Below are 25994 nucleotides of genomic sequence, written 5' to 3'. Positions count from 1 at the left end.
TGTGGTCAAAAATGTCAGTTTTCATTTCATTTACATGATAAACATTGGTGTTCATATACTTGCTCCAATATAGCTGCCCATGCAGAAGAATGTTACACATATCATTACAGTGTTAGAATGAAACGCTGGAAAATGTCCAAGGCACCAAAAGCCTTTATTACTCGCCTGTTAAGTAGTCAACAGAAATGTAGCCTTTACAGTGTGTTTTTCTAAACTTTTCAAAGTTGAAATCATACTGATGTGCCTTCATTATAAGTTATCCCATTGCTGCTACAACCAAGAACAACTTGCCAATTATTTACTGCATGGAAACCAAGACCATTACAGACAAAAAAACAATTAGATCTCCCTCATATAACTTGTTGCTCTGCTTCATTGTTTGTACAGTGTGCTGGGAAGATCCAAAAGAATGAGAAGCATTGCAAATGTTTATTGTTGGAGCCAAACAGCAGTAATTTACTCGTAACTAATTAGGTGTTCTGCAGTCATTATGGGTACCTCTGTAAGGACATCCGATATATATATATATATATATATATATATATATATGTTTGGTTTCCAGGGAACAAACCAAGTTTTAAACCTGGGAAACAATGTCCATTGCCAATTACTGAAAGTATCACAACATATACAGTTTCTCTTTGAACACCACTGATCACATGAATGAGATGGTAGGTTTTGCAGCAGCAAGGAGAATAATTTAAGTTCTTCCTTTTGTGACAGCTTATTAGGTATAATGCAAAACAATGGCTTTGAAAACACGGTTGATGCTGTGGTGTTCAATGGTAGGGATTCTGTGTGTGTGTGAGGTGCAATAATTATGGTGGCAGTGGGTTGGTGTGGTACAGTGATTTATTACTGAGGGTCAGCAAGTGACAGGTCCTGGCCTTCCTGTATTAGGTCGCCTCTAACAACAAGCCAGCCTCCATACACCCCACCCACTTAGCAGGCAGACTGTGTTTATACTGTTCGACTTAAAGGACCTGGATTGCTTCCACCTCCGGTTTAAGGCTTGATAAATGACTCATTGGGAAGCAGCACCAATCCCACCCAGAGATGCAAGGCTTTTGGTTTTAGTAGTAGATTGTTTTCATTAGGGAAGAGGAGGTTTAGCATTTGTATTTCTCTTTGCACGTACTAAACTTTTTGTATCTTTGTCACATATTTATGCGAGACCCATTTAATGCCTGGATTTGGTTTTTGGTGTTTTATTTCCTCTTCACAGCTCCATGGCCAAAGATGCATCTCCAATACCTGTGTTAGATGTCGGCAGCCTGTCTACCCCACGCAAGCTTTTGGATTCATCTCAGTTTAGCACACCTGGATCCAGCAGTGGTATGATCTTAAGATCATAATAAGGAAGGGAAGAAGAGGCAGTAACGGAAAAAAAATAAAGGGTGTTGGCTGAAAAGATATATTGAAAACAAAGTCGTAGGTAGAACACGGTTTCATGAAAACCCATAAATCATATGCTTTCCCTCGATTAAAACTGAACACATTAGAAAAACCAGAGAAAGGAAGACATCAACTGGCAGTTTTATTGGTTTCATCCAAAAACATTGCGTGTGAATTTTATCCTGCTATGCTATTTTCACTATGCTGATATTCTTAGTGATAATGAAGTCATTAGTGTTGCACTGAATTACATCCATTTGCATGTCATTATGGATACGTACACACTGAATGCACACAGAAACCACTGATCCATACTTTGATACAAAAGACTAAACATGTCACAAATGTCTTGTTGCAGAGATACACGGCTCACACCCACATTTCTTCAGCTATGATCACAACATATATCTCTCTCGCTAACATTATAATCATCTTGCTCCCCTACCTGTACCATTAGTCACCCAGTATGTGTGCCTTCACAGCAGGGAGCAGCATTTATTACCCTCAAACTGCTAACCAGCGCCGTAACAGAGACTGATAATGTAGACTGTATTCAGAAATGTATGAATCCTCTCTTGGTTGTAGGGGCGTACAGTCAGAGCCACATTCCTTCCAGGCAGAGCACAGAGGAACGCAAACAAGAAGATAATGAAAAAAGTTAATCCAGCAATAACTTGGTGTTCCCTTGGTGTTTCTGAGTTTTTATATTAAGCCTGGCACTTTTTTTTCTCTCCAACACCCACTCTTGGCATTCTGAGTTAGCAACTCATCGTGTTGTTTTTAGCTCTGTGGATACCAGGCAACAATGCACCATACTGTACATACCAAAGGCATTTTTATCTCGTTGCTGCATCAACTGACAGATTAACAACAACATTAGCATATAATTACCATCTGTGGGCAAGGTTTCCCTGAAAGGTATGGTACAGTCAACATTTCTGTGCCATTCAGCAGTTGTTTTATAAAGTGGTTCTTTCAGTCATTCTCAGTCTTTGTCTCTTCCTCTTCTTTTGCGTGTTTAGCATTTCCTAGGTAGCCATCTACCATTTAAATCATGTCATTTACTCCACCTACTGTTATTTACTCTGCCCAGCTCATCAGCATGCATGTGTATGTCATGACCTCAAAAAACATAAATACGCAAATGTACAAATTACCACTAATACATTTTAAATATCTGCTCAAGTCTCCCACGCTGTAGGCCTCTAAGTAATAGCTAAACCACAGTTTTCTCAATATTATGCAAAGAGAACACTGGCAATTAGCTGCCAGCAGGCAGTAAGTGCCTATATACCGTCATGTTAACAACTGTGGTCACGACACAGCAACGGGCTTCCATCAATGCCCTAGCTTGCCATTTTGTCTAATAGCATTAGAGCACCTCATTTGTAGATGATAATTGTCATAATTATTACACAAACTACAGTTGCAATGGCTGAAAAGAGGAAATACACCCAAAGTCCATTAACTTGCCATAAACATTAACTCTCTTAACGTGCTTTGATGGGGAATTGGGAGGCCCCATCTAATGGAAATTAGAGCATCACTCGATACCGCCTTTCTCAATTTGTCTACTAAGTCAGATGAAAGGGGGATTAGGGTGGGGTTAGGTGCAGTTGTGTGTTCTTAAAAGATAACGAAGTGGTGTAAAACTGAATTTATTTGTTGTTCTTGATTATTTTTGTACATTTATCTATCACTGAAATAATTGGATCTTTTGTGCTTGTACAAATATAATAATGTACACCATATGGTAACAAGTGTGTCTGTATGGGTATACCTCTTATAGTGCATGAACTGCAGCAAGATATTCGGGACTTAAACCAGTCAGACCTTACTGAGGGGGACCCAGAGGAGAACAGTGCTGAGTTCATGGGCATCCTTATCAGGGTACATTCATGTGCACACACATGACGCATGCTGTTAATTGTAAACTTAATGTTTTGTTCTGTCATTTGGTTGAAGTAAAAATATTGGCATATTGTTCATTTTCTTTAGGCTCTGGCCAAGTTGAAGAAGCTTCCAGAGACCATTAAAGCCATAATGGAACGGCTGGAACCTGAGCTGAAACAGATTGTCAAGAGGTCTACCACTCAGATAGCAGACCATGCTTACCAAAGGGGAGAAAACCTGGCCCAGGAGAGCCAGCCAAGGTAAAGTAATGGCGTAATGCACTGCTGAAGAATAACTGACGAAAGAGATTTGCTACAGATCAGAAAATATGAAGCTGAAGGTTTGAAGGTTAATATTAATCCCTTAAACTGCACAAAAATTGCACAATACATTTTCAAGCATTTAAAAAAAGGCATACTTAGCACATACAATAGAAATTAAAAGTCATATATGGAAATTAAAATGTAATGATTAAAAAAACAATTTTTCAGATGATTTAATAAACTCTATTTTCAGAAAATTCGAATTTTCTGGCAGTTGGATCATATTTCAGACTTTAAAGGGTTAAATAGCAAATGTGGAGGGGAAGGGAGTTTCAGACAGTAGATGGGCATAAAAGGGGAACTATAACCTGTTATGTGGAAAGATGAAAGCAGTCCTTTTGAAATGATAATGTTTGCCTGATAGGGATGGTAAGTAGCATTAGAACTATATGCCAAAATGGTCAGTGTAAATAACAATGTGCAGCTACTGTTGTTTACCTTAAAAAGACTAACAAAGCTCCCACTTGCATTCCCATCATTTATCCCATTGTTTATTCTTCTGTAGTCATAATATTTTTCTAGCCTCAATTTTTAAGGTGTTGAATAAAATGTGGCCTCCCTCCCTAATGATTGGTAAAAGCTATTCCTGTTGATGCGGTAGCTTCAGGGTTTTGTAGCTTGTCTGTTTTTTGTAATGTTACCATTCTCAGAGTTTTGGGAAGCACCCAACATTATATTAATTATACTAATATTCACTGTATTATAGTCAGCATTCACTTTTGTTATTGCATAGAGTGGATCCTTAAGTTATACTTAGAGCTGACAGTAAAGGCAACAGTCAGTGTGTTTAGAATGCAGTCCCATAGTGTTCATAGTCAGACAGTCAACCAGGTGTGAAACATAGTAGCGGCTAGGACTGCAGACACACCTGCTTTAGACCATGAAAACAGATACTCTGCTGCTTTAAACGTAGACAAGTCATGGCTAAACACACCCATACACACACAAACAATTTCACACCTGCCGTAGAGGGCTGCTACATTTTAAAAGCAGTCACGTCAGCTCCTGCAGACATACACATACAGTGAGCAGACTTGAGAAGCACAGGTCTCAGTCCACTGATCCTGAACCATTTAAGAGGAACGTCTTGTTTTCTGTCAGGGATGTTCTTTCCAGCCTTGTCTGCCTTACTTCTTCTGTTGCCTACTGAATCTTGTCTGACCTCAGTGTAATAGGCTACCATGTAGCTTGTTTCCAGTTCTGCTGCTTGCTGATTGTTTTAAGTTGCCTTCATGAGTATACGTGTGTGAGCATTTAACACTTTGAGGTTGTGTGTTTGTATTTGGATGCGTACACACCTAGTTTTCCCTATGCTCACTTCAATTTAAAGTCAATGCTTGTTGCTATGGAAACTCCAACCAATGTACCAATTGTAGAGAACAATGGTCTTGAATATTGCACACTATATTTTATAGTACAGCAGACTAGCAGGCAACACTTAAGAGCTTAATAGCATAAACAGCAGTGTGTGGCTTGCTCTTGGAGGTTTATGTTCTCATTCACATCCTCACTGACCACCTCACTGAAAGTTTATTTTCCTTTACAACTCCTGCATCTAGATAATCTTCATATAGCTTCCGTCTTCATGCACCAAAGTCATGACCCTAATCCAATGATATTTCTTAAGGTTTTAGTGATTCTTGAGCTTCTGGGCTAACTGCAATACTTATGTTTAAAATTACAGCTAGTTAATAGCCAGTGCATGTGTTCGTGGATTGGAGGACGTATGATCTCTGGCTGCTGGTGTATTGTTTGCTGTTATAACCCCAACCAACCAACAACAACCAACCAAACAAACAAACAAAACAAAACAACAAAAAGAATCAAAAACTTCTATTTTTCAAGTCTTTGTTTCAGTGTCTCAAATAACAGTAATAATACAAATTTCTCTTACTGGATGAGAGATAAAAAGACTGCAGGATTTACTGGGCATAACAAATAAACATCAGCTTCTTCCATCATTATTTGCTGATGGGATGATAGTGGTAAATAAGGTGAATACTGATACTGATATTACATAGTAGATTCTAAATGAAATCTGAATAAACAATTAAGAAAACTGATTTAAAGTGAGGATGTTTTTTCCAATAAAACACAGAATATTAATAACAGTATTTTCAATTCAAACTAAGAAAACAAACAAAACAAAGCAAAACAGGAAAACCACAGTGAACATAGGATGGACTTTTTTTTTGGACTCATTTTTCCCATTTAGTGGTCCTTGCCATCATCTAGAGGAAGACTGATTCCACGTGAATCAACTTTTGCTCTGTGTGTCCATTTGTCTATGACAGCAGGATGACTGAGATAATCTGGTACATTTAATATCTCAAGAGGAGCCTTTTGACACTCTTTAGACCTCTAACAATAATTAAATTATCTGTGACTTAGCACCAACCTGATGGTAATCTAATTTAGATACTATTGTTGTCCTTCCAATATGAAACACATGCAGTCCTGGGGACTTTACGTCTTTGTGTGCTCCCTGCCATTTCTCCTGGTTCTTCATCAGCCGTGTGTGTCAACTTCGATCGGGAGAGGAAATGAGAAGTGTGGTCTCAAAGAACAGACAATATGGATTAGGTTGGACTCCACTGGGAGATAATGAGGAGGACTGTTTACACTTTGTTTGTCCGTCTACACGTAGCTAGGTGTGTTTGTGGGTGTAAGGGCCGGGGTGGTTAGAGTGTGCTTGGGGATTAAACAAAAAAAGCAGTGTCAAAGTCAGAGCCGTAACTTTTGGGTGCCCAACTTTATGCATGTATGCATGATTATGTAGTTTTTTTATGCTTATATTTTTGGAGATTGGTGATCATATATCATTTATCTTACATTTCTGTTTTGTTGTCAGTCTTTCATGTTTATACATGAGAGTCATTGGCATTTCAAGGTCCCTGTCTTTGTGTCACGGAGTTATAGCTCATAGTGATTTGTTCCTCTGTTTCTCTCCATTAATAACATTTGCTTGTGTTACTGTGGGTGTAGTGACAGACAACCAACCAAAATGGTCCCCATTGAAACATGCATCTTGCCTCTCTATTTCCTTTATACCTTCACCGAAAATCTTGGCTGCTTCCCAAAACTCTGAGGATGGTAACATTAGAAAAAACGGACAAGCTACAAAATACTGAAATAAATTGCAATAAAACAAAGTCTCTCTGTTGCTTTCAATTGAATAAAACTTAATTAAATGGCAGAGGAGAGTACCGAAAGACCAACGTTAGACAAATAGTGATTAAATTTAACTTTAACACTGCTACTTCCTAGCTTGGTTGCACTAGGAAGCCATTCACGCTCAACTAATGTAACCTGTGTTCCCTCTTTACCTTGAAAGCTTTGCCCTTGTGTAGAAACTAGATGTAGCAAAGTCTGGATGAAAGCATTAGTGTAGATGAGACCATCCAGGCTGTAGCACTCAGATCAAGTGGAAGGTCAGTTTGGTTTTGGCTGTGCTCTCTTCTTCAGTCAGAGCCATTTAGAAGTAATGAGAGTGCCTGTTCATTTGAGTCCAGGCTGGGAAGCTCACTTTTTTGTTTTGTTTTTTATAGTCCCGGTTAAATGGAAAACTGTAAATGAAAACGGCTTCCTGGAATATTGGTCATTTGAAGTGGTCTCAATGGTCTTTTTCATGGGTAGATTATCTGTTATTAGCTGTATGTTATTTTTCTGCTGTTTTGGACAGTTTAGATGAGCTTTTTTTCACCCTTGATGTTATAAAGCATTTGCATACATTCCTCACAGTAGCTTGTTGTACTTGTACTTGTATTGTTTAATGTCATACTAGAGAAAGATAATTTGAAACCTGGATCATACTATTATCAAACCTTTCACTGTTCCGCAGTAGTTTTAATGGATTTTCTTAATTGTGAAGTTTAAGCAAACATGACAGAGTGGTCTTCACAGGTGGCAATCTGTTTATTTTGACTTTTGGGGATTGTTTGTCAAAGGTAGGAAATAATTCTATAACCTTGACAAGCTGCCTTAGAACACCTGTAGCTCTCTATTTTACTTACATGGAAATCTCAAGTCATGTGATTTACTGCAGAAGACATACATTTTCCTAACAAATAAAGTGCCCAGTTGAAGTAATGCTGGTTGTCTATTTTAGTGCCTGTATAGACAATAAAGATCCTTGTGAAATGCTTATTAAATAAACATTATACTGCAGATTTATTTTTTAATAAAACAATTAAATATACCATTTAATGCTGTTTGAAGTTTTTGTAATTGTACTTCACTTTCTCCTTTCTATCCTCTCCCCGTGTCTCTATTTACTCCTGACTCTCCTGACCCCTTCCCTTCTCTTCCTCTCTTCCTTTCTGCTCTGTCTGGCTCCCTCTGCAGGCTTCTGCTGGAACTGCTTGAGCTCTTGTTCGATAAGTTCAAGGCAGTGGCCCAGGCTCACAGTGTGGTGCTTACCCACCTGAAACACATCGGGGTGCAGGCCCAAGAAGAGGGCATCAAGCTGTACGAGCAAGCAGATGTCTCTGCTAAGATCCAGACTGTACTGCAGGTTAGTTGGCAACAGCAATGATGAAAGAAATGCAGTCGATATCTGACAATGAAGTGTACAAAAACAGATGTAAATAAAATGAAGCTATGCAGAATAATTAGGAATATTTTAGTCATCTGTCTGAGGAGCTTGAATAATATGAAACAGTTTAACTTTACCATGTCTTTATGGCCAGTAGATTAAAATAGATTTGTAATTTATTCTGAGATATATTATCCTTCTACAGTGGCTCTTACATGTACCGTTACAACTTAAAGTATACAACCATTATTGGGCTATTTATCTGTTTAGAAATGGGACCTGTTTGTTTTCTTTTCCCACGCTAACATACCCTCAGGCTTTTATTTTTCATTCAGTGCCACAGTGATTTGTTCACTCTAGATTTATCCCCCCCAACCCCCTTCTTATAGCAATCTTGTAGCACTTTCACTTATAGTAAATTAATCAGTAGAGAAACAGGCAGCAATGTGATGGATGGCATTCAGTCTGTCAGCAAGGAGTAGCTAGAGAAAAATACAGAGGAGGCTTGATTGCTTGGATTAATTTAAGGTTCTTTAATTGGCGTGTAGTTATGCTCTGTTCTTGATCCTTGCTCCTGTCTGATTGGATGAGGGGGGGTGAGCAGCTGTTCAGTTGACCCGATAGTGACTCTCAGAGGAAAATCTGTGACAGTTGGCATGCGTCTGTGTCCCAGTTTGTGTTTATACCTAACAATGGGTAAAAAAACACACCGATGCACCTTGATTGTGTTTCATCCTTGATTGGGTGATTGATATTTATGACATTTTTTCCGACCGATTTTGCAAAAGATAACTACACATGTACTTATCTGCATCTGATATTGTTAGAGTGGATGAGATGCTTCTTCTTTAATATTAATAGGCTGTTCTCATGGATCTATTTAGATGCAGTGTGAATACATATATAAAAAATATGAACACAGCAGGTTTTGTTTTGTTTTTTTTGAGTGGAATCTATAAAAACAGGGAAGAAACTTTCTCCAAGGGTCTACCTGGATGCCTTTAATGTTGCCATTGTAATTGATTGGACATATTACTGCTACTTTCATTACTGATCATACAAATGTAAAAATAAATAAAATGACAGAATGCTAAATTGGAAACCCATCTATTTCTAACTCACGCACTCTTCTGCTTCCAATTACTTTAGTCCTTTTTCCAGCTGGCATGCATAGATGCACAAATGAAGGCATGTTTAGGTGTGTGTATGGGTTTCTAGGGTGTGAAACAGCATAGGCATGCACTATAATTGCTCTGCTCTACCAGCATCATTATATAAGACATTAAACCATTCACTTGCATTCGACCACTGCCAACACCCAGTTGCCAGGGCCTCCACTGTCCCCTGGCTCTGCGATGGGAGATAATGTAATCTCTTGATTAGAATACTCATTATGTGAGATGAGGTTTTCTTATTCAGTCACTCGTGTTATTATTTCCTGACTGATTATATCAATAAAAAGGCCTGTAGTCCATCCCTCCTTCCCCTTGCCATTTCCCTGCATGTTCATTCGTCTTTCTCTATGATCCTGCATTTCCATTTCCCTTCCTCTTTCCTTCAGCTTCATTCCTGTTGCCTCTGTATTACAGTCTCTCAATTTCCCAATACCTTGTGCATACCCCTCTTGCTCTTTGTAATTTCCTCCTTAATCTCATTATCTGGCTTTCTTTTTCTCTCTCGCAACTCCCACACTCACTTTCACCCCCTTCGTTTAGCCCACTCTGTCTTAGAGAGTCACATATCAGCAATGAGAGAAATTAAATTCCTACTGCTCCCATAGTGGCTCTGTTAAATTTTATTAGATACTGAGCCAGTTCTTATCTCACGCCTTAAGACCCACAAAGGGGCAGGAGCCTTCTCAGCACCAGCCAGACTTTAGTTGTGAGCTTTATGTTAGTCACTCATTATGCATTTCACTCGAGTTTGTTTCTCTTTAGTTTTGCATAAATACTTTAACTCTTATTTAATGTTCCATTTAATGTTCCGCTGCAGAATAGGCCACCTAAAAGTAATACTTTCAAATTTTGTGTGCTGACTAGCTCCATATTTTTTATTCTCTAACTCAACTAGAACTGTTTTGAATGATTCACAGCTCAAAATAATTCTTATTTATCACATACTGGGCTGAAACAAGCTGGTTTATTTCACACCTGCTTTCTTGAAGCTAGTAGTTCTCGCACCATAGAGTTGGGCCAAACTGCTGGCATGAGTCCCTGAACGGTTGGACACAGACATGATACCAACTTGAATTAATATAGTTAACTATTTTTAGATGTAAATGAATGGTAGTTTGTTGATCGATTGATAACAATTGTGCACCGTGAATCTTTATCAGGTTTTAAAGTGGGGCTTCCTAAAAAGTACTACTGCAGAACTTTGATGTGATTGACTGCCCCTCAAAAACAAAACAGGAGATGGGAGGGGTCTATGTGCTGTCAGTCACAGCTGTGTGCCTGAGATGCCCATATTAAGGATATCCTCTCTCACTGACATCACACATTACAGTACTAGTACATACACTGGCCTTATTATTTTAAGATTCTGGCCATTTTAATGAGTATCCACAACTGTATAACACAAATTAAGACAGAAGGCTAAAGGGTCCAAATAGGAAGAATCCCCACTAAAAGGTGAGGAAATACTCAGGCATCTTGTTAGTTCAGTATTTGCAAAGGTATCAGTGAAGTAGGAGAGACTTGTTAAAACCCAAACCTTTTACCACTAGCTTTACTAATATGCTTTATCCTTTTGCCCTTAAATTATTTGAATCCCAGCCTGTCTTGTGCCTCTTATTGCAGTTCACATGTTTGATGGGCAGAAACCTCTTGGTGGGTGTTATTTTTTTCCCCTCTTTGAGAGCAACCAGGTTGACCTTTCCACATGACATACCAGTAGACAGATGCAAGAGCTGACAGAAACACACGGTGCACCTAGTTACAAGGCCTTGGCAGAGAGACTCCGTTCATCAGTGTGTGACTGGGGCCCGGTAGGCTTAGAATGGGGAGCGGGTAAACAAGATTTCTAAAGTCAGGATGCATGTAATGGTCCTAATCCATGTTCAGAAAAGCCTGAGATGCTTCTGTTGGTTGTTTATTTCAGTGTGGAAGTATTGATTCAAAGCATGAAAGACTGTATGGTAATCAGTAGTTTTGAGGCTGGAAGGAGTGTTTTAAATGCCACTTTGCAGTTTTTCTAGTGGCTCTCTGTATAATGTGTGCAAGTATATCTATTGATTATTTACGCCGCCACTGAAGTTACATTTCTAAGCACATGTCACCAAATGCCCTTCCTACTCGCTATCTATCCATGACAATTTTTTCCGTCTTTTTTCACCAGAAACGATGCTTTTCTTCAAAGCACTCTGTTTTGTCAAAGAAATAACGCACTGGAATTTTGGTATATCCATACATATTTATCAAGTTTCTCTTTTGACATCGAAAATATACTACGACATCAGACAGTTAAGCAGGCCTGGACTGTTTAATATGATGATGTCTGAATTAAAATTTTAGTCAAAACAACATTTTATATATACCAAAGGAGAAAATCCATCACTTTCATTAGAATTGTGACCTAGATGGAAGCAGCAATACGTTACCGGGTAATTGGATAGCATAGTTCATAAAATCTCACAGTTCATAAACCTTTACGTACATTCTTAATCAAGACTGTCCAGTGAGAATGTTATTAAATCTATATTTAGCAGTCTGGCTAGTGGCGTCCATCATCACCCTTTGACCTCGTCTTCTGTTGGGTTTGAGGCCTAAAAGTTTGTTAATTAGCTTGCCATTTACACATACTACAAGGATTTTTGATTGTGTGACTGCTTGCTGAAACCATTGTCTCCTCTGGTGTGTGACCAGAGTGCAAATAATACTTTTAATGAGTGGTTTCCTCTCTGCACACAAGGATGTTTGAGACTGTATTTGAAAATATGGATGTTCACCATTAGTCTTCCCAAAGAACTGATTCCTAGACTATTGAAACTTCACAAGGGAACACAAGCTATTAATATTTTCTACTAAAGCAAAAGGTAAATTTACTACAAGGGTGGACTGAAGTTTTTTTATGTTGCTCTAAATAATGATTGAAATATTAAAAAAGGAAACTTTAATACGATTGCTTTTTCCTGCCTCATGCTATATTTTCTTAAATCCTCCCTCCCTGTAATACTCTTACTTCTCAGAGTGCTTAGGATATCTTGCTTCCATGAATTTCCTACAGAGTTTTCTACTATTTTCTTTTGTTCTTGTGTTCCTGATTATTTGCCTGGTCATTTAGGGTATTTTGGTTAGGAAGAGAGCCTATAGCTTGATCCATATCTGCTTCATGAATTAATCCTTTTTTGTGCTATTGAATAATAAAAGGGGTTTGTTTTGTTTGTATCAAAAAAAAATATGAACACACAAGTGGCTTAAATATGCATTGTACGAAATCAGCCCATCAACAGAGTGAAAATGAGTAGAAGTGAATTGCCAGAGAGGAGCCAGAAGACAATAAGCTCCTTTAATTAAATATGAAGCAGAGACATCGCTATGTTGTTCTCACCCAACATTTTAATCAATGTGTCACATTTGTTCTGGCCTCCAAAGACTGTAATATTTACATATTGCGGAGTGGAGGGAAGTCTACCATGTCTGTGGACCCCCCTCCCAATAGACGCGCGCACACACACACACACACACATATAATCCAGATACGTAAAAAATCACTGAACATTGACGTATGACATATGTTTTAGCAATAATTGTCTTTAGTTGTTGATGGTTATACGATATGTGTGAATAATCTTTTGAATAAAGGGTGTCTCATATGGAGTTATTACAGTTGTCCACCTCTTCAAGATCAAGATATTTTATGTGTACAGTACACGTACATAGCATACTAATATATGTAGCGAAGTTGCTTTTAGTTTAGTAGAATATAACCAATAAGTCACATATAAGCAGTATGTTTTAACTCTATATTTAAAATGAAAGGAATTCTTCACTTAATCTAGTCAGGCTCATTTTAATTCATGAGCCACATAAATCTCAATTACACTGGGCCAGCAAGGCCATTTCATATTAATCTATAAAAAAACTACAGTTTTTACCATTCTCGTGGTGTAAAGAACCACAAGTACATTCAGAACAGGTTCAATTAACCATCCATTTTCAACAGATGATGAAAAGTCTGAGATATCCTAAGAAGAAATAAGTGACATTTGAAAATTATGCAATAAAATACAATATCTGCCATATTGTAGAGTGTAGACCAAGGCGGTTTGTTGTATAGGATAATGCCCAAGAGCTTGGTTTCCTTTACTTGCTGGATGGCTGGTATGTTTATATGGTATTACTGTCTCATGTCATAGCTTTAACTGAGTGCCATACTTTTTACTGTGGATGTGCTAAGTATCAGTTTGTTTTGATCCATTATTCAAAAATATCTAGCAGTCAGACCAGCCGATGTCATTGCTGATGCATATGCTCAGCTATAATGTCCATTAATCTTCATCCTTTTGATGTATTCACTGCTGTTCTGAATATCTCTTAAAAGAGAATAAAACACATTTATTGTTTATAGCATAAATACACTTAAAGTGTTTGTTACATTTCAAAAAAAATGTTGAGGACACAGCAAGGACACAGACGAGTAAAAAGGGTTTCAGTGAACATTCAGACACACCTCCCTTTCCTCTGTCAACAAGATAGCCTTCAAAAGATTGACTAGATGCAGCCCCTCCAGGTGGGAACTCCTGCTGCTTAGCAAGAGTTCAGCACTGAGAGAGTAGTTGTGGCTGAAGCTCTGTCAGAACTTGTGAAGGTTATTGAAGTTTCTGGAACACAATCAATACCGGGTGTATACAGAACCCTTTTCTTTGACGGCCAAGGACACTTTGGGCTTTAACTTCAAACTGGCAGCAAGGGATATCAGTCAATGTTTTGTGACAAGACACTAGCCAAGGGATTTAGTGGGAGACAGTCGATTTCAATAAAGACTTGAAAAGAGAAACAAAGTGCTGAGATTGTTCTCTCAGCTGCTTTAAGATTACTTAATAAGAGGAGGAAGGTGGAAACAAGGAGAGAGAATGAAGTGATATTTATTCCTTTAAATTTAGCCAATTGACTGCTTAGTTTACACAATGACTAGTGCTCACCTGCAAAAATGTGAATGATGCTTCCATAATTGAACTGATTGCTGAGCTGTTAGGGCCCTAATGGACAGAACAGAAGATGAGTATACACTTCCTCCAAGCATAAAAGGTGACATCAGGACACTTCAGTTAGGAAGAAATACATGGGAGTGCTGGAAATGAATAACAAAGGCTGACTTCCATTAAGGTTCCCTTCTTTTTAATTTAACTTAGCACTCAGCACATTGAGTCTCATCCCAAACTAAATCAGTCCAATCTACTCAAGTACCAAACATCTTGTATCTTGGTTAAAAAGCGCTGGCAAAATTATTGTTATTATTAATATTATTATTTTTTGTCATCTCTTTAGAAGTGTTTGGCATGTTTACCCACTCAAACACACAAACATACACTCCAGTCACAGGAAGTTGTAGGCTTAGTCTTATTTGCTGTGAAGACCCATTAGTCAAAGCCTCCCTGTTTCTGTTTCATGGATTTTCCCATGAATCTAAGTTTTTTTTTTATTTTTTTATTTTTTTTTTTATGGAATTCAAAGTGTGTGTTCCATCATCTCTCTCACTCTCATCTCTTTAATTGGAAGTCAAAGTGAAAGTCCATTGGACTAATATAATTGGCATCCAGCTAAACTCATAGCAAGATGTTGCTGTAATATTTATTTGGCTGATTCTTCACCTGAGCTGTTTAAACAACAGGAGATGTTGAAAGATGTGAGTTTCTTCCATGTGGTACCAGCTGTTGCCAGTATTTAAAGTGCTAAGAGAGCTTTGTAGCATTATTTTTTTGTATATTCCCAGGAATTCTTGTTTCTCTATTAGTACTACCAATTCAGCAGACCATTTGTAGACATGCTGTTTTTGGTGCATGTGTGTGTGTGCGTGACCTTGGTTTAATAAGAGATTAGGAAAATACAGGAATGTAGGTTGCCAAATGGAATGGACTTTGTGGCCATTCTGAATAATAGTGAATGAATGTCTCACGAGTTTTTGCATTGCTATGGAAATACTGAGCCTTCTCTTTGATTTGGCAACTGCAGTCACAGTGCTGATCATTCCTGAGCTGACTCTGAAGGACCTGTATTTTATATCACGTGCAACTGCATTTGCCTTGGTTTTTGTTGTTTCCCTGGGTTTTTTTTTTTTATGATTCCATGTCCCTCTATCTCCGCATAATCATCCTGTGCTTTTCCAAATCCCTATTTATTGCTGTTCCTCTTTTAAATATACTTTCACCAATGTCGGTTGTAATATAGTTCCTTATTTTCAGTATTCCGTTGTTGTGTGCTTCACAGAGGAGCTGTTTGGTAAAAAGCATGTGACAGTAAGAGAATCTGTGCCTGCAGTAATAGCAGCTTTAATAGGATTTCAGGTTCTTGACCTGAAGGGTAAGAGGGAGAAAGAAAAGCTGACGATAAGATTGCCATGGTCGTAGGATTGAGACAAGTACAATATATCCAGGTCTTAGGAGTAGTTTTGCAAGTTTGCTGAGTGTGCTTGCTTGCATTGATAGGAGGGATTACTTTTTGGTATTACAACAAATATCAGAGATGAATTTAGATTGCAGGGTTGTTATCTTGGAATAAGATGAAATGCTTCAGTACAGGGTTGATCTATATAAATGCCTCTACAGCACATTAAACAGTATTAGTGGGAGACAGGTAACAGGCCAAAACTATTGCCACCTGCAACATTTCATTCGTGATTAATGTTGGTACCATCCTCACACACTGAGATTGGGCTCTAAGTTTGCATGCATGAATGCTATATTTGGAACAGTCAGTGCTAAGCAACTAGGTTGTGCCTTGTTTGTGTTCAACAGACTCTGGACAGCATGGCATGACTGATTGTAGTTTGCTTATATGATATGTAGATTGCTAAAGTTGAGATCCGTGGCATTAAGAAATAACTTGCTTGTCATTTTATAACTCGAAACCAAACTGAAACGCTCTTGACAAGCGACAAGGATGAATTCATCGGCCTCTTAAACTGTTCTGTTTTTCTTTCTAATTAGTTTTCACACTGTAGAGTAAGAGTAAGATGTATTTAGTTACCACCACTACAAATTAAAACACATTTTCATTGGTTTGGCTTTACGACAAAGTAACTTTGTTAGGAGCAATGAAATCTTCATCAATGAGCCATCTCCCTAATGGATAAATAAATAATTTGAACATTTGATGTGAAGAACTTTTGTAAGTTAACAACTCTGTAGCATACTTTGCAGAGGATCTTTGGCGGGGCGATCGTGGCTCAAGAGTTGGGAGTTCGCCTTGTAATCGGAAGGTTGCCGGTTCGAGCCCCGGCTTGGACAGTCTCGGTCGTTGTGTCCTTGGGCAAGACACTTCACCCGTTGCCTACTGGTGGTGGTCAGAGGGCCCGGTGGCGCCAGTGTCCGGCAGCCTCGCCTCTGTCAGTGCGCCCCAGGGTGGCTGTGGCTACAATGTAGCTTGCCATCACTTGTGTGTGAATGTGTGTGTGAATGGGTGGATGACTGGATATGTAAAGCGCTTTGGGGTCCTTAGGGACTAGTAAAAGCGCTATATAAATACAGGCCATTTACCACTTTGGCAGAGATTTCTTAAGCAGCAAACTCTCTTTGTAAACTTCACTCAAAGGTGTTAAATCAGCAAATACTAACTAGTTACCTAAGTACTTGTATTCTCTCTGGGTCTTTCTCCTCATTTTCTTTATCTCCTTTTTCCGATTAGCATTCTGTTCAGTTTTCACTTCCACCTATAATCCTTTGCTCTTTCTATTTTCCACAGCTCTTTTGCACCGTTATCTCCCCTTCTTTTCTTCTCCCGTTCGGTGTTGCTTTCCACCTCCCATCCCTCTCTGCCTCTATCTTTCTCTCTGTCCTAACAGTCCAGTTAATTGCCTCCAAAGTTCACTCTGTCTCTGGGCTAATGCAATTTAAGTAGGGTCGGAGCCCCTTCATCAGCCCAGCGCTGGCATTTCATTAAGTCTGCTTGGGTGTTAGCTTGCAAGCAAGTCGGGGTTTCGCTCCATCAGCTCATCATTAGTAATTAATACACTGATAGGATTAGCTGCAGCATGAGGCTAGTGGCAAGTGGTCGCTCTGTTGTTGCCAGTTGGAGAGGGCGTGTGTAATATGTTTTCCAGCTCTGTATGTGATCAGGGGAAGTGTGTTGGCGAGAACAGTTAGCTTGTGTATTTACATGAGTGTCTGTGACGAAAGCCATATTTTCAGTCTTGTTTAATTTATAGGTTGTAAGTTATAAAATATTTTTGGGTCCTTTTCATTTTGGGTCCATTTTGGCTTAAAAGGCATTTTAAAAAATTTCCAGTAAAACATCTGCATTTAACTAAATCTAACACAAGATTTTACCTGAGATGATGCGATCCACATCATATTTCCATGGATGTGCACTTGGATTAATATGACTTTTAGCGACTGAAGGCTTTCCCGTGCTTGATGGGAGGGGTGCTCTCCGCAGTGTTAATTACATCATTATGGTTGGGATGGATCTCCATCTGCTCAGCCATTACTCCTGTCCCATTCTGGGCTGACCCACACTGCGTCTCAGAATTAGACACACACAGGCTAAATGGCCCTTCTAAATTATGAAGCTATTAGATATGGGAAGCTATTTTAGAACATATGTATTCACAGAGAGAGAGAGAAATGAAGAAGGGTGAGAGAGAAAGGAAAAGATGAGGTAGAGAGAGCAACAGAGAAAAAATAGAAATATGAGAAATGAGAGATGACGCCCTAAGAGATTTTGAAAAATGAGACAATGAAAGAAACAGAGGGAATGTGCAGATAGAATGATAAAGGAGAGGAAGTGAACTTTCTGAGTCTGGCCAGTGTTTCAGTGTGCTTGTTCTGGACTATTGTTAGAAATTGATAAGATTTTTATGAAGCATGATAAGACGTTGATAGATCTCACCATGGATCACGCAGACAGATCAGAGAAATAGATGACAAGACTTTTTTCGGCAGTCATCAATAGTACCCAGTCATGTCGTTGGCTGCCTTCTGTCCAGAGGTCTGTTCTTCATAATTATTTGTGATGCACGTTTATGCTGAAGGCCACAAAAAATATAAAAAAATATAAAGTTTATACCAGCCCTTTTTTGTTTTGTTTAGTTTTTTTTTTTAGCAGACTCTATCTGCAAAAAAAAAGTCATCTAAAGTTTCAATTTCCCATCAGATGTGATATGAACGCATGAGTCACCAAAATGTTTGTGGGTTTATTCAACCAAAAATAATAGTATTCTAGAAAATAGATGTTTCTCCACAGCTGCCACAAGAACTGTCAAGAAATCAAAGGGAAAAAACCCAACAACAAACAAATCTACATTGGTTATTTTTTTTGCAATAAAGCTTTGCTTTAAAGCTCTTCATTGAGCAGCAGTACTAGAATAGGATATAAAATGGAATAGAAACATATTTAGTGTCACTGTAACATGTACAGTGAAATTTAGGGCAGTTTCAAAAGTGAATAGATCAACAGTCATATAAAGCTATATAAAAATTAAATAAGAAATCAAAAAAAAAAAAAAGAGACAAAAGCAAAGTCACGTGGACAGCATGTAGCAGCATGTGATCTTTCTGTAAGTCTGGCTATGAAAACCCAAATTATCCAAAAAGTTTATATCAAACTCACAAGTTTTTGAAGTCATTTTTTATAACCAAACTAGACATGACAATGAGGCTGTTTTCTTTTTCCTATTATCAATAAAGACACCTGCTGTACAAAGACCTTAGGATATAAAAAAAGCCCTACATGAATAATCTGACAACAGAACTGAGCAGGAGGGTCAAGCTCCAAGGATACGATTGTGAGTCATTAGTAAGCCTAAGGACTTCATGTTACCATATCAGAGTTTAGGTAGTATTAAGATAAAGCATATAAATGGTATACATATAAGAACAACAAAAAAAGGAGTTTCGTCATTTTACATTAAAACATGATACAGGTGACTTTGTGACATTTAAAAAAAAATAAATAACATTTATTCAGAAAGACTCCTCAAGATGAGTTTGCATTATTGTTATATAACTGTACATTTTATTATCACATCTCATTTTTACTGTTACTAAGAAACAGCCCCTCGAAATAGATGTTTAACTTGTGCACTGCTTGTACTTTTTTTGTACAGCAGAAAAAATGTTAAAAAATGTAAATAATGAAAATATTTTAAAAGTTAATAATTGGTTGTGATTCTTACTGCATTATTTCTGCTGACCGACTAAAAGAAAACACTAAAATATTTACTCTAAAGTGACATGATTGGAGCTTTATAACTTTAAAAAAATAGAAAGTCACTTTCTATGTAAAATGTAAGTAAAAAATAGAATGCAATGATTTTATTGGAACTTAGAAAAATAAGAAAATACCGATTACCGATTATACCAAATATTACCGGTATTTATTTAGAATTTGATGGCAGCAACTTGCCTCAAAAAAGTTGGGACAAGCTGTGTGTACTGCTGTGTAGCAAAATTTAACTTGTGAATTGAGACCAGTTGCTGGACTTTTTAGAGAGGAGTGTATTTTATTGTTATCTGACAAAGTTGCTCAACATTCCTATTTCTTCTTTGTTTTATTATTAATGATAAACCAAAAGTTTTTAGTTGCTGAAAATTCAGTTGACCTGAAAACAGACAAGTTCAGCAGCTGGACTCCTCTACACTGCCACGCTTTTGTAATAGATGCAGTACGTCGTTTAGTGTTAACTTGCTGGCATCTTCTTTCCATGATAACATTTTAACCTTGTGGATGGCCCATGCAATGATTTCCATAACATGTCTGTCTTTAGTGCAGCGCCGCCTGAGGGCCTGAAGATCCAGTATTGATTTTAGGCTTTGCATACATATATTTCTTCCATATTCTCGGAACCTTTTGATGAGATTATGTAACGTAAATGATGAGATATTCAACATCTTCACCACTATTTGTAATTTTTGCATATTGGTGAACCTCTGGCCCTCATTACTTCTGAGAATCTCTCTCTCTCTCTCTCTAATCTCTCTAAGATGTTCTTTATATACCCAATCATGTTACTGTCCTGTCGCTAATTATTTGCAAAATGTTCCTCCAGTTCTTTGTTTTTGTGTACCACGCATTTTGGCTACATTTACCTTGTGATTAGATTGACTTAAATATATTTCCCCTGCATTAGAAACAATTTTTAGTTCTTAAAAACTGTTTCTTCAGATTTTTCACCCATTGTTTTTTGTATTGCTTAGGTTCTGCTTATGGAGTATTTGGATGTGAAGAACAGCCGCAGTGCTACGGAGCCCTCAGCTCAGCACTCCTATGCGAGCACTGGCAGTGAGTTTGCTGCCTTTTTTGCAAAGAAAAAGCCACAGCGTGCCAAGCAGTCGCTCTTCAAGTAAGGATCACATTACTTTCTCTAATGTTTGTGTTAATCCAAGTTTGAAAAAATAGGCAAGAAAGAAAAGCACGTGAAACACAAAAAATAAAACACCAGAGTCTAATGATCTATGTAGCTTAAAATCTGTTGAATTATACTTTGAGACCAGCTATTCTTAACTGTACTTGTAGAGCAGTGTGTTTCTTCCTATTAGCAGTGCACTGAGAATAACAGAGGAGCCGTATCAAGCTCTTAGCATGTTTTTATGTGAAGGGTCCTTAGCTAACCATTAATCAGTCATATATTTCTCAACTAATTAAAGGGGATCTACAATGCCCATTTCCAGCTTCATATTTTTCTAGTTGGATTATACCTAAAGAATTATTATTCTTCAAAAGAATTATTATTTGTCTTTTACTGGGTCTTGCTGCACTCATCTATTATGAAATAAGCTGTTTTAACTCACTTAAGGTCAAAGTCCCTTTAAAAAAAAAATCTGTCCTCTGATTGGCTCCCTATTGCAGCGTTAAGGATATCCCTTCTCAATAATATCATACAAAGCCAAGATTAGAAAAAATGGTCTGATGCTGACCGCTTACAGCACATTGAAGCTTAGCTCACAGGTACTTAACCCACAGTTGTAACACTATATGCCAGTTATTAAGGAAAATCAGAATAGTTTTACCTTCCGTTCATCTGTAGTCTTGTCAGGTAGTTTACAGCAACAGTTACTACTAACTTCACAAAATGTGTTTTTATGTATGAAATTCTGGATTTAAATTCCATGTATGTGTCTCATTTTCACACCTTTGAGTATTATGCTGATATGTTGTTCCCCCTTGTTGAACCTTTTGCAGGTTTGAATCATCATCCCATGCCATCAGCATGAGTGCCTACCTGAGAGAACAGAGGCGAGAGCTCTACAGCAAGAGTGGAGAATTACAAGGTGAGGAGAGGGATGGATGGATGAACTGAGCAGTTTAAAGTAGAGAGGGAGAGAGCTGATTCTCTAATACAGACAAGGGACAGACTGAAAGCAAAACCTGAACCCTTGAACCTATAGTGAGGACATCGGGTGTCTCTGTTATGCTGTGGTAGACATTTTTACGGGGTGGTTTGGTCCACTTGTCCCCTCAGAGAGAACAATTGCTTGGAATCGGTACAAATTTGTTCTGACTGGTCACCCTTGTTCTGTGATGAACCACTTCTATACTGATAGAAGGGAACAGCAATAATTGAAAACTATGACTCATATGCTATGGCTTCAGCAGTCATAGTTCTCAGCTTAATTGAACACCTGACATGCAAGACAATCCTTTTCACCGTGATGGTCAGAAGTTCACACCTTAATACACTTAATCTTCTTATTTTCCTTTAAGTTTCCAACCATTTCTTAGTATATGATAAGTGTGGATTGATGGCAGGAGGAAGAGATAAAAAGGTATGACAGGGCCAGATGGTGTGAAAAGTACTGACGGAATAGTAACGGATTAAATTGGATAAGAATTTTTTCAACTTGTGTGATAATAAAAGAGCAGCATGAACATAGAGATGTCGTCTAAATGGATGAAAAGAAGGACAGGGGTTATGGAAGAAAAACTGTAAAAAAGACATAAAGACGTGGACCTTGCTTGAACACAATCGATAATACTAATACCCCTCACCCTCCTATAAGGTTGAGGAGTGTGAGGGGTATTAGGTCATGTTTGGCTAAGATAGAGGTGTCTGCGGTGGAAGGATGGTGATGGAAAAAGTTTGGTAAAGAGGAGGAATGATAGCGTCAGAGAGATGTGACTACAGTGCAGTGAAGATGGGGAGGACATGCTGCAGTTCGAGAAGTCGCACTTAAGAAAAAGGAAAGGGAGACAACAGGAGTGTGAAGAGGGAAATGGCGATAGATTGACGAGATGCACAGAGCGGGGTGACTTTGCAGAATCCGCCTACAGGGAGAGGCCTTGAAAACCTCTCACTCACACTTTCACGCACGCACAAAATAGCACAGTGAGTGAGCTACACAGCCAGACCCTGGAGAGTCTAAACTGTTGTGCTGCCCCGACTTCTCTCTTCTCTCTGTCTTTCCTCTCCTCCTCTCTTTGCCTGGCTCTGCTCCTCTGCCTGTGACCTTGAGGTTTCAATCAGCAATGCCTGACAGCACTGTTTGCTGCTGTCTGTTGCTATGCCTTTTCCCCCCCACACCAAACGCCTTGTTGACATAGTATAGATAAAATAAAAGGTAATTTGAAAAGACTAGTTGATTTAAAAAAAAAAAAAAAAAAAAGTGCAAAAGAGATCCTCTAGCACTGTCTGCACAACTTCTTATAACTATCAGGGGTAAACTGTATAAATAATGCGGCATTGATTAGGCTAGATATTTAGCTTAAGGCTGAAATTATAATGCCGGCTGTACTTCTTTTCTTGACGAGAAATGCCACTCATACTGCACTGAGTCTGTAAATATATGCAAAATTTATTACCCCAGCTCCCCACTGCTACAAAACGAGCAGCACTGATTAACTGTCGATGAAGGAAAACCCCCAAATGGTCTTCATATAACGGCGCTTTTTTTTTTCTTCTTCCATCTGTCGGTGCCTCAGAAAGAAGGTGGAAAAATATTTTTTTTGACTGGCTGAATGCCTCAAGGGTTTATAAGAAGATGAGATTTCTCTGGGCTTTCATTTCACCTGTCACAATGCGTAGCACCGACCACAAGCCCAGGCCAAGGCCTGAATGGCTGAAAAGAGAATGAAGGAGTAAGAAATCATTTAGAAAGTGAAATAAGTCAGCTGTGATGGAGGGAGGGGAAAGATGGATGAAGGAGGAGGGAGGTTAAAAGTCATTGTTTTCATCAGGGTCTTGCGAAGAAGCCATTAAGAGCTTTCTGAAGGAAGAAATTAGAAAAATATGTATTGAGACAGTGTGGAAAGGGACTTTTTCTCTCTCTCTTCAAATTAAACTTACCATAGGGAAGGAAGGTGAGGAAAAGAGTTAGCAATGAGAGATTGAGTTGATTAATTCTTCTAGCTCTGGGATTACTCAACACTTAAAGCTTAGTCATGTGTGTCCTTCTGTCTTTTTACTTGGAGTTTCCTAAACTCCTTTTTTTTTTTCCCCTTAACGGTCTGCTTCAAGTCAATATAGTTATTAACTGAAACGCTCACCAACAGAGTCTTGGAAATAAGAGTTTGATTGTTCATTTTAAATCCAGCTATGCACCGTTAACAAATGCATAAAAATGGTAATGCACAAACTTCTCAACTTCAGATACTTTTGAATTTTGCACTTTCTGGTGATACTTTCTGGAGATGCACCACTACAGAATTTCAGGGCCAAAGCAAAAACAAAGAAATATTTTAATCTTTGTAGACTTATTTAACTGTTTCAACAGACTAATTACTTTCAGACTTTTCTGTATTTATTTTTATAAGCATGTGTGGGCTACAAAAGCCAAAGGATAATTTTAGATGCAGATTATTGTCAAAGATACCAAGCTTTTTAAAAAATAAAATACAAATCAAGTTAGATTAGGTCTTCTTCTTAGGTCTTCTTCTATCCTCAAAGCTTTAGAGTTTAGCTAATCTTCTGACACATAGGTAATTAGGCTGAACTGTTACCAGCAATTAGTGTCACAATTAAAAGCACAGAGGAGTGACATAGAAAAATCAGCATTCATGGCTGGGTTTTTAAGTTTGTGTAGGATTTTTCTTTTCTTTTCTTTTTTTTGAAACTGAACCCTCTATTTAGTGAGGTCTCACTATTCTGGGGCAATGTGTAAGAGGACTGGCTCAGTGGAGCCATTTGGAGCACGATGACCTGACTGTCTTCTGTGTGGCCCCATTTGTTCTGCCTTTACGAAAGGCCTCAAGGACATCCTAGCTGCTTTTTGATAATGTGAAAGCTCATTGTGTTCCCTTAGGGCATAAGAAAATAACACAGAGGAAGAATAAACTACTACTACTGAGTGGAGTTATATTTTACACTTTTCTCTTGTGTATCCTGAAAAATTATTTCAGCTCTCAACAAAATTTCTGGAACAAAGTTAACAATACTTTGAGTTTCTGTTATCATTATCTTAAAGCCCCTGATTTATTGGGCATCCTTGACATTTTATATGTGATCACATTAATATAAAAGACGCTTGCTTTTGGGTAGGTTTGTCAAACAGTGACCAAAGAGTCAAATGCCGTCATTCATTAAAAAATTAACACATAGTTAAACCATTTTAATATTGCATTGCCTCCACAAACCAAAATAACTCCTTCTGTAGGTTCATTCGTTTTAACAAAGACATGCCTTTTACGTACTTACACATAAAATAATTGGGCTTGCTTGTATTAATTATATAGGGTAATTAATTGTGAAATATATTTCTTTATCAAGCCATCTGGCTCCTGTGTTGCATCAATCTTTTCCTAAGTTAGCCATTTAATAAGGCTTATTGAGTATCTTTTTATATAGCACAGTTAAGGTTCCTCAGTTTTGTTATCTACTGATCAAAATCAGGTGCATTGAGTGCAGTCTCTTTAGTCAGGTTAGGTTAGTTGTTATTTGAAGTGCCGCAGGTTTAAAATGACCCCCATTGGGTCTTATCACTTGAGACTTTTGAATTGTGAAGATTTGGTTTTTTTGAAGCCATGATTTACAACTGTTAAGTTAATTACTTATTAACTGTTAAGCTAATGCACAGTCTTGGAGCACCATGCCAGATCTTGTCTCATCGGCTGATCAGGAGAGAGGTGGTGGATCAGCCCACAACCACAGAGGAGGAGCTTGTTTATGTTCTGTTGGGGCCACAGTCAGTAAGAATACCATTGGTAACACACAACGGCATAATGGTCATTGAATCTTCTTAAACCACTGGATTAAGAAGAATGAATCTTGCATGGTCCTGCTGCTTAAGAAGGCACATGTGCAGGCCCCTCTGAAGTTTCCCAGTTTATATCTAAATGATTCCGAGTCTGGGAGCAAGTCCTGTGGTAAGATGAAACCAAAATTGAGCTCTTTGGCATCAACTCGACTCACTGCGTTTGGAGGAAGAGAAATGCTGAGTATGGCCCAAAAAACACCATTCTCAGAGTCAGTAAAGCCAGAACACTGAAGATAGTTTGTCGATGGGTCTTCCAGCATGGCAATGACGCAAAAAAACTGCTTAGACAACAAAGGAGTGGCTAAGAAAAAAGCAGGTGTCCAGACCTCATCCTATAGAAAATTTAAGTTATCAAAGTGCAACCAAGAAAGATAAAAGATTTAGAGAGTTTCTGTAAAGATTAAAATGGTTATTTCGCTCAGTGACAGACAAATCAATTTCTAACTTGTAGCTATGTAAAGCATTTTTACTGGATTTTTGTTTGATATTCTTTCTCTCTTTATTC

General features: G+C 38.1%; 1 protein-coding gene across 1 annotated transcript in view; it reads left to right on the top strand.

The window, feature by feature from the left end:
- Positions 1-25994, top strand: part of exoc4 (exocyst complex component 4) — a 139920-nt gene that overhangs the window by 8869 nt on the left and 105057 nt on the right. Inside the window, exons 5-10 of the mRNA XM_004548257.3 lie at positions 1226-1335; positions 3185-3285; positions 3394-3548; positions 7956-8124; positions 20498-20643; positions 21483-21571. Of these exons, the coding sequence (XP_004548314.1) occupies positions 1226-1335; positions 3185-3285; positions 3394-3548; positions 7956-8124; positions 20498-20643; positions 21483-21571 (770 nt within the window). The remainder of the gene's footprint in view (positions 1-1225; positions 1336-3184; positions 3286-3393; positions 3549-7955; positions 8125-20497; positions 20644-21482; positions 21572-25994) is intronic.

The sequence above is a fragment of the Maylandia zebra genome, linkage group LG17, assembly GCF_041146795.1.
Source record: "Maylandia zebra isolate NMK-2024a linkage group LG17, Mzebra_GT3a, whole genome shotgun sequence".
In the NCBI taxonomy this organism is placed as follows: domain Eukaryota; kingdom Metazoa; phylum Chordata; class Actinopteri; order Cichliformes; family Cichlidae; genus Maylandia; species Maylandia zebra.
The sequence above is the reverse complement of the archived record's forward strand: the minus strand, read 5'-3'. Positions and strand labels throughout refer to the sequence as shown.